The following is a 10332-nucleotide window of genomic DNA, read 5'->3' as shown; positions in this document are numbered from 1 at the left end:
AAAGCTGGGGGCATCACGTTGCCTGATTTCAAGCTATATTACAAAGCCGTGATCACCAAGACAGCATGGTACTGGCACAAAAACAGACACATAGACCAATGGAACAGAATAGAGAGCCCAGATATGGACCCTCAACTCTATGGTCAAATAATCTTCAACAAAGTAGGAAAAAATATCCAATGGAAAAAAAAAAACAGTCTCTTCAATAAATGGTGCTGGGAAAATTGGACAGCTATATACAAAAGAATGAAACTCAACCATTCTTTTACACCATACACAAAGATAAACTCAAAATGGAGGGGCGCCTGGGTGGCTCAACTGTTATGCCTTCAGCTCAGGTCATGATCCCAGGGTGCTGGGATCGAGCCCTGCATCAGGCTTCCTGCTCAGTGGGAAGCCTGTTTCTCCCTCTCCCACTCCCCCTGCTTGTGTTCCCTCTCTCACTGTGTATCTGTCTGTCAAATGAATAAATAAAATCTTAAAAAAAAAAACTCAAAATGGATGAAAGACCTCAATGTGAGACAGGAATCCGTCAAAATCCTAGAGGAGAACATAGGCAGTAACCTCTTTGACATCAGCCACAGCAACTTCTTTCAAGACACGTCCCCAAAAACAAGGGAAACAAAAGCGAAAATGAACTTTTGGAACTTAATCAAGATAAAAAGCTTCTGCACAGCAAAGAAAACAGTCAACAAAACAAACAGGTAACCCATGAAATGGGAGAAGATTTTTGCAAATGACACTACAGACAAGGGGCTGATATCCAACATCTATAAAGAACTTCTCAAACTCACCACCCAAAAAACAAATAATCAAGTCAATAAAAGGGCAGAAGACAAGAACAGACACTCCTCAAAAGAAGACCTACAAATGGCTACAGACACATGAAAAAATGTTCATCCTCAGCCATCAAGGAAATTCAAATCAAAACCACATTGCGACGCCACCTTACACCAGTTAGAATGGTAAAAATTGACAAGGCAAGAAACAACAAATATTTTCAAGGATGTGGAGAAAGGGGAACTCTCTTACACTGTTGGTGGGAATGCAAGTTGGTATAGCCACTTTGGAAAACAGTGTGGAAGTTCCTCAGAAAATTAAAAATAGAGCTACCCTATGACCCAGCAATTACACTACTGGATATTTACCCCAAAGAAACAGATGTAGTGAAAAGAAGGGCCATATGCACCCCAGTGTTCATAGCAGCAATGTCCACAATAGCCAAACTGTGGAAAGAGCCGAGACGCCCTTCAACAGACGAATGGATAAAGAAGATGTGGTCCATATATACAATGGAATATTACTTATATTCCAATACCCAACTTTCGCATCAACATGGATGGGACTAGAGGAGATTATGCTAAGTGAAATAAGTCAATCAGAGAAAGTCAATTATCATATGGTTTCACTTATTTGTGGAACATAAGGAATAGCATGGAGGACATTAGGAGAAGGGAAAAATGAAGGGGGGGATATCGGAGAGGAGGAACAAACTGAGGGTTTTAGAGGGGAAGGGGGTAGGGGGATGGGTTAGCCCAGTGATGGGTATTAAGGAGGGCATATATTGCATGGAGCACTGGGTGTTATAAGCAAACAATGAATCATGGAACACTACATCAAAAACTAATGAGGTACTGTATGGTGACTAACATAATATAATAAAATAAAATTTAAAAAGCAAACGAAAGAAATAACAAAACAATAAAAAATATAGTCCCCTGAAAATGAATAAATAAATAAAATTTTAAAAATAATTAATAAATACAATAAAATAAAATAGAATATATCAATACCCATCAGAAGAACTACCTTCCAGGATTGGAAGGTGATCAGACTCAATGGGTAGGTTTTCTGGTGCACTCACTTAAAGCGACCATCTAGGTCCATGACATAAGTGGACCTGGGGCAACTGCAGCAGTGCAGGGATGGGCTGAATCTAGTCATATTTCTCCTGAACGCTTTGAAGCACAAAACATTGATAACATCTGTTGTGAGGTGATAGTGAGTAGTGTTACTCCCATTTCTGCCCATTGATTCCTAGACCATGAAACCTGGCTATGGGAGGAACAGCACCATATTGGACACTGATTCATAACATATATAGTCTTCTGGAGAACCTTGCCCCAATCTGGCAAGGCACTGTCATCTGGTGCAAATTTGTAGAAAAATGTTATGGCCTCCCACCTGGTGGGAGTCTTGGTTGAGTATCTCAAAATAGAATGGGCACCTGCTTGTCTGGCTTCTAAAGTATATGGAGTACATGAATCAGCCCTCAACCAATAAGTTTCTATTATCACAGGCTAACACTGTAAGTGGTTCTTTGCAAAGCCGTTCTACTATTCCTTTGAGCTAGTTGCTTCAGGATGGTGGGAAACATGATAAAACTAGTGAATTCCATGAGCATGAGCCCATTAGCACACTTCATTTGATGTGAAATAAGTTCCTTGATCAGAAGTAATGCTATGTGGAATACCATGACTAAATATTTTCCTTTATGAGTTCTGAATTTAGTGTTATGCTTAGAAATATCTTCACCATTCCAAGATTATGTAAATATTTTGTATTATTTTCTTCTAGTATTTCCATGGTTTCATATTTTTGGATTGAAGAATTATATCTTTAGTTCTTCTAGGATCTTCTAATTATTTATGAATGGAATGAAGTAGAGATTAAAATCCATTTTCCCTCCAAAGATTAACCCGTTGTCTCAATCTCCATTGGTTTGAATTGCCACTTTTATTGCATCCTATGTTCTTATATACGTTTGGGTCTGTTTTTAAGTTTTATGTTTAGTTCTGTATTTCAGTACCTATATTTTACTTTCATGTTAATTTTTAATATGTGGTAGTTCAGGTCAATGTTTCTTATTTTCAAACCTTTAGTGACTATTTTTGACTATTTATTCCTCCAAATGTAGATTCATATTGTCAAGCTCAAAAAATTCTGCTGTGATTTGCTTTGTGATATCACCAATTTTATAAAGTAATTTAGAGGAAATTTAACATCTTTACTATTGAGATCCTCTAATTAGAAATATGGTGTGTTTTGTCACATAGTCATTTCTCCTTAATATTATTTGTTTTTATAGTTTTCTAGGTATTTAATACTTTTCAATTGGGAATGAGGGTTTTTTTCCACTAAATTTTCTTGCTTGTTTTTTTCATTACCATCCATTATTTTAATTTACTTTATGGTAATAGTCTCCTGATTGGCCTTTCTGTCTCTAATACCTCCTCCTCTACTCCATCTTATTGCAAAAGTCATCCTTCTAAATGACAAATTTAATCATAAAACTCCCCTCCTCTAAACCTTAATTCCTCACCGCCCTTGGGATAATATATAAACCGCTTAAACTGGTATACAGGACCCGCTTCTCCTCCCAATTCTTCTAGCTTTATCCCCAATGGGTGTTCCTCTTCTCTCACATTCTCCATTGATATACTAAACTAACTTTAGTTCTCCAAATGCCCAGATAGCTATTCATGCTTTTGAACATGTTTGTTTCAACGAAACATCTTTGCCTGCTTTGCCTCCAGCAACTCTTAATTATCCTACAGGAAACAGTTCAAGTGTTACCTCCTACTTAAAACTTCCTAAGAACCCCAAAATACTAATCAGCTTTTACCTTGTGCTATTACAAAACTTTGTCATAATCTTTATATCTCTTGCTAAAATATATTGTATATTTGTTTCTCCTGCTACACTGTGGGTTTTTCGGGTCAGTGACCTTACTTACTATGTTTTTTTATTCTTAGTGGCCAGTAGTGCCCGGCATACAGTAGGTCTTAATGATTGTTTGTTGGATTAATAAAATAGAATAATAATAAAGTCATCCTAAGACATAAACTCTAGTTTCCAAAAGCTAAAACTATACTGGAATATACACACACACAAAAATAATTAATAAAAAAAAGAGTATGCAGGAATAGGTAGACCTTGAAAAGATAATGTCCAATTCAACCTAGGATAGTGGGAAATTCTTCTTAAATGGAAGTGACACAGGTTGAGAATTTGAAAGATAGGTATGAATTAGTTCAATGAATGATGTAGTAAAGAGTATTGAAGAGAGCAGCAATAGCTTTTGCAAAAATACAATTTAAGAAAACAAGGCCAGTTACTGTGCATAGGGTATACATATTTCACCTGGAAAATACAGCCCAAATTTGTAGAAGAACGTTATGGCCTCCCACCTGGTGGGAGTCTTGGTTGAGTATCTCAAAACAGAATGGGCACCTGCTTGTCTGGCTTCTAAAGTATATGGAGTACATGAATCAGCCCTCAACCAATAAGTTTCTATTATCACTCTTCTTTTAAGATTCTGTTCAAATATCTTTCCTAGAGGAAAGCTTTCTCAGCCCCATCTAAATGGAACAGGATGCCTTTCTTTGTGTTCCTGTGAATTCTCCCAGCACAGCAATGCCTTGGCATTTATGTGATCTGTTTATGTGCCTACTCCCTTTTCTAGACTTGAATCTCTGTGAGTGTCACATTTATTTTTGCATTCCTAGTATCTAATACAGTGCAAAACATTTGGGGAGCACTCAAAAAATAATGTAACAAGAACTGCCATTTATTGTCTACTATGTGAGTATTTCTTAAATTTGGGGGATCCAGGAACTATTTAGTGGGAGTTCAAACTATATGGAATCAGAGAAACTGATATTACTTATTACCACCATGACATTAAGAAGTGTTTTTAATTCAGCTGCTATTTTAAATATCTAGTCTTAGATACAGATATCTAGTGTTCCTGATATAGGACAGTTTTATACTCACATGCTATCCATTTCTTTACACAGCACTGAAAAGGTACACAGTCAATGATTGTTATCTATTGCATACATAATTTTCAACATTCCCTTTAACATAAATTAAGATCATGAGGCATAAAATTGATCAACTATTCTCTGCAAAAAAATACAAGGTGTGGACTAGAACTTGGACTTAATTTCCTTTATTAGCAGTGCAATACCTATTCTTGTTACAAACGGAGTAGGTATCCTGGAATTACATATTCTGATGCACCTTTACCCGTCTACATTATGGTTTATGAGATCATCCATAACTAATGAAAACATCTCTGTAATAAGGGATTTCAGTGATGAATAAAAGAAAAAGTCATTGAGAACTTTTCCCTCAAATAGGTACAGCACATATGGCAAAGGCTGATTCCTGCTCCACATACCAGTAGGTCCAACCAATTATGGAAACAAAATATCTGTTAATTTGTACATGTAATAGTAATTGCTCATCCACGTTGTGAGACACTGACTTAATTAGTAGGATTTTCTATCTGTCAGAGTTACTAATGGAGCAGAATGGAATTTTCAGAAATACATATAAGAATTTAATATATCTGGGGCACCCAGGTGGCTCAGTCGATTAAGCGTCTGCTTTGGGCTCAGGTCATGATCCAGGAGTGCCTGGATGGAGCCCCAGGTCAGGCTCCCTGCTCAGCAGGGAGTCTGCTTCTCCCTCTCCTGTTGCCCCTCCCCCTGCTCATGCTCACTATCTCTGTCTCTCTTGAATAAATAAGTAAATTTAATATATCATAAAAGTGGCATTTCTAGTTATTCTGGATAATTATTTGATAAATGTTATTGGGATAATAGTTAACCAATTGGAAAAAATAGAGATCTTTATTAATCCTCTATCAATAGATGAAGATCTAAGTTATTCACATTAAGAATGTTATAGATAAACCATAATTTATTCAAGCCATCTCCTTTGGTGAAGAATGAGTTTCCAACTTGGGGTCATTACAAATAATGCAATAAATATCTTTGGACTTTTATCCTTATAGGTTGATGTACTTATTTCTATAAAATGGAGTTCTAAAAGTAGGCATGCAGAATTAAAATGTATATGAATGTTTAATTGCAGAAGATATTACCAGACTACTTTCCCAAATTACAGTAACTACAGTAGGCAGAATTCTAGGATGACCTCTTCCTACTCACCATGTACACACCCTGCAATAATCCCCAGTATTATGAATATTGTAGATTCCCTGATTATGTCAGCCTTGTGGTTGACAGCTAGCAAGGAAATGGGAGGGGCCTCAGTCCTACAACTGCAAGGAAACAAATTCTGCCAACAACTAGTGAGCTTGATGGAGCCCCAGATAAGAACTGTGGCCCTAGCAAACGTTTTTATTTCAACCCTGTATGATTCTTTTATTTTATTTTATTTTATTATGTTATGTTAGTCACCATACAGTACATCATTAGTTTTTGATGTAGTGTTCCATGATTCATCATTTGCCTATAACACCCAGTGCTCCATTCTATACATGCCCTCCTTAATACCCATCACCGGGCTAACCCATCCCCCCACCCCCCTCCCCTCTAAAACCTTCAGTTTGTTTCTCAGAGTCCATAGTCTCTCATGGTTCATCTTCCCCTCCGATTTCCCCCCCTTCATTTTTCCCTTCCTACTATCAACCCTGTATGATTCTAAGCACAGAATCCAGACACACCATCCCTGGATTTCTGACCTGTTGACACTGTGAGCTAACACACTTGTGTTGTTTTGAGCCACCAAATGTGTGGTAATGTTATACAGCAATAGAAAATTAATACAGTAAGAATTTACCTTTCCAACAGCAATGCACAGGTACCTATTTTCCTCATTTTACCAGCATCAAAAGTTAACTACACATATTATTTAATTGAGTCAATTTGATAAGTAAAACAAAAAGGTATCTCATTTTTGATACATTTTCAATAAAAAGTGTCTTTATTTTGCATTTCTGAGTAAGATTTATCACCTTGCCATATGTTTTTACTTGTTTAGATTTCCCCTTGTGTGAGTTGCCTATTCACATATTTTGACCATTTTGTTCTTGAGTCATTTGTCCAATTCTTGTCAAGGGCTTGAGCACATGCTGAACTGACTTGCTGCACTTTCAAAATCTGTGGGGATAAAAACAATAACCCAAGTGGTTTAGCCAGTTTGTACTCATGGCACTGCAGGCAGCATGAGCTTCATGTTCACATCGGCTCCCATTGTCCCCAAGTCCCATGTGGGGAGGGAAAGGGCTTGTGTGGGTGCTACATATACAGGTCCCTGTCCCAGCTGAGGAACCCCAAGTTTAGTAAACTTCTAGTCTTTTAAGGGGCTGCAAGCAGTTCTGTTCAAACTTTGCTCCACAGAGAGAAATCATCTTTGTTATCCTGGGCTGGAAGCAAATCTGCCCTCTGACCCCAAGAAACACACCATTTCTAGTTTTGAAATGAGGCTGTATGCTATACAATCCTAGAAAAGATATCTGGAACAGAAGTTGACAGAAGATGTGTAAAAACACCATGGAGAATTGCCTCCAAACACATCCACCTCTTGTTTGCACACTTCTCTGAGTATAACATTCTATTGGTCACTCTAATCTGACTGATGAGATAAGACCACATCCATCCAATCAATTTGTAAACAGTTGCAGATCTCTTATCACCAGTGTTTTCTGGGAGAGAAGAAAGAATTACACACAAAAATTATAATCCCAAGGGGACATATTGTGTCCCTAAAAAAAAGTATTTTCAATTGTTGGGGAAAAAAAGTGTTTTTGATTGTTGGGGACCCTCCGCTCCCAGTAACACAGCACATCAGTTATAACAGCTAACACTTACATGACACATTTTTAAGACCTTTATGTACATATACCCATTCAAATCTTATAACAGCATGGTTGATAATATCATTATATTAAATAAGAAAAACAATAAAAGCATCTCAATTGGTTGTTGTAAAAAAATTTGATAAAATCAAACATTTTTTGCAATTTTTTTTTTTAACTGGGATACAACTGACACACAACTTTCACATTACGGGGTACCTGTCACATTAGTTTCAGATGTACAACATAGTGATTCAACTCTATTTATGCTATGTTCACCACAAGTGTTGCTATGATCTGTTTCCATACAACACTATTATAATACCACTGACTATATTCCCTATGCTGTACCTTTCATCTCTGTGACTTCTTCATTCCATAACTGGAAGCCCGTATCTCCCACTCCCCTTTACCCATTTTGCCCATCTTCTTATCCTCTACCCTCCAGCAACCATCCATTTGTTCCCTGTATTTGTGGATCTGTTTTTTGTTTTGTTTTGTTTTGTTTTGTTTTTTAAACTCAAAAAACATTTTTTTTCATTTAAAAAAGTATTTAGAACACATAAAACAAGGCAACATTTATTCTTTCTTCTCGTCTTCCGGTGTGGGGTCTGTGGGTGGCTCCTCCACTGTGGCACTGTTTCTCTCGGAGCCGGTGTTACTGTCACTGGTCCCCTCCTCAGCCATACTGTCCACCCCCTCCTGCCCGCTCTCCTTGTCCTCAGGAGTAGACGTGCCTTCTTCACCATTCTGTTGGCTTTCCATCGCTTCTTCAAGGTGTGTCTCCTCTGTCTCCATCGGGAGGCTCTCGTCCTTCTTCTCCTCGCTCTTACTAGCAGCTTGCTCTTTCTCAGGAACTATGCTGCTCTGACTGCGTTCAGCTTGCTCTGCGGCTTCTTTCTCTCTTTCCTCCTGCCTTTTTCGAGGATGTTCCTCTGCCTGTGCAATTTCAGCGGCAATTTTTTCCATATCCACTTCTACTTTCAAACCGCACAAACTTTTAAGTTCATTGTTAAATGAATCTGTGCTTTCCAGGAATTTCTTCTTTTCCTGGTGTCGCTCCTCTATTTGAAGAAGTTCAGCTTCTAGTTTTCGCTGATGTACCATTAAGGCCTGGACCTGTCGTTTGAGGACCTGCATTCTAGCTGTTGTGACAACTGAACGGACGTCTGGCACCACACTCTCACTAAGGATTTCACTGATGAGGCGGTGGTTTCTCTGGAAACGGGCAGTGGCTGTATGCTTCATTGAAAAGCCATCATCATAATCGTCTGGATCTTCAGCAGGCTGAATGCTCATGTACGGTTCTCCTTTCTCCATGCGAGACTGTCTCTGTCGACTTTCTTCCTCTAAAGTAGCTTCTGCACGACTTTTTGCATTTATGTAAGCAAGGTATGCGGGGGAATTATGATAGGCCTTCATAGATTCATTGTACTCTATCTTTTCTGCTTCGTATTCATTTAAATATTCTTGTTTTTCTTCATCAGTGAGATCTCGCCACATGCCACCAATAATCTTGCCAATCTCCCACAACTTTAGGTCAGGGTTGGAAGCTTTTACTTGGTCCCAGACCTTTCTGCTGTACCTCATGTAGGGCATCAGCGGCTTATCTGGTGGCTTTGGGGGTTTTGGAATCGTAATACCAGAGGATGCCCTGACCCGGCTGTTGGTGCCCGGGTTCCCTCCCAGCCTGTAGTTGTTGTAGGCGAGATGACTGTATGGATTGTATCCCACAAACCCTGGTGTGCTGGGCATTTGTGTTGTAGGAGCTGGGGTGGGAGGTGGGGCATAAGATGGTCTTTTTGACATTTTGGAAGATTAAGTTCTCAGTTCCTTAAGAATGAATCTGAGACACCGCGGGCCTGTGGATCTGTTTTTTTATTGTTTGTTTATTCATCTTTTTTATAGATTCCACACATAAGTGAACTCATTGGTATTTGTCTTTCTCTGTCTGACTTATTTCACTTAACATAATACCCTCTAGGTCCATCCATATTGTCCCAAATGGCAAAAATCTCATTCTTTTTTATGGCTAAGTAATATTTCATTGTAAATAATATGTATATAGCACATCTTCTTTATTTATTCATCTATTGATGGACACTTAGGTTCCTTCCATAAGAGTTCTCAATAGATCACTTTTTCTTTTTTTAATTTAAATTCAATTAATTAACATATAATGTATTATTTGTTTCAGCAGTACATGTCTCATTACAACACATACCCTCCCCAATGTCCATCACCCAGTTATCCCAGCCCCCAGCCCCCTCCCCTCCAGCAACCCTCAGTTTGTTTCCTAAGATTAAGAGTCTTATGGTTTGTCTCCCTCTCTAGTTTTGTCTTACTTCATTTTTTCCTCCCTTCCCCTATGAACCTCTGCCTTGTTTCTTAAATTCCACATATCAGTGAGATCATGTGATAATTGTCTTTCTCTGAATGACTTATTTTGCTCAGCATGATACTCTCTAGTTCCAACCATGTTGTTACAAATGGCAAGATTTCATTTTGATGGCTGCATAATATTCCATTGTATATATACACCACATCTTCTTTATCCATTCATCTGTCAATGGACATTTAGGCTCTTTCCATAGTTTGGCTATTGTGGACATCGCTGTTATAAACACTGAGGTGCAGGTGATCCTTTGAATCACTACCTTTGTATATTTGGGGTAAATACCCAGTAGCGCATTTGCTGGATCATAAGGTAGCTCTATTTT

General features: G+C 38.2%; 1 protein-coding gene across 1 annotated transcript; it reads right to left on the bottom strand.

Annotated features, from left to right (window-relative positions):
* Nucleotides 1–8191: 8191 nt before the first annotated feature.
* Nucleotides 8192–9421, bottom strand: LOC113933238 (SWI/SNF-related matrix-associated actin-dependent regulator of chromatin subfamily E member 1-like). Its single transcript, XM_035722455.1, has one exon. It carries the CDS (start codon nt 9419–9421, stop codon nt 8192–8194), a length of 1230 nt encoding a protein of 409 aa, XP_035578348.1.
* Nucleotides 9422–10332: the final 911 nt, after the last annotated feature.

This window comes from Zalophus californianus, chromosome 10, assembly GCF_009762305.2.
Source record: "Zalophus californianus isolate mZalCal1 chromosome 10, mZalCal1.pri.v2, whole genome shotgun sequence".
Taxonomy (NCBI): Eukaryota; Metazoa; Chordata; class Mammalia; order Carnivora; family Otariidae; genus Zalophus; species Zalophus californianus.
This window is presented reverse-complemented; position numbering and strand designations above follow the sequence as displayed.

Coding starts and splice junctions, on each gene's coding strand:
- LOC113933238 (XM_035722455.1), bottom strand. CDS start 9,421: ATGTCAAAAAGACCATCTTATGCCCCACCTCCCACCCCAGCTCCTACA.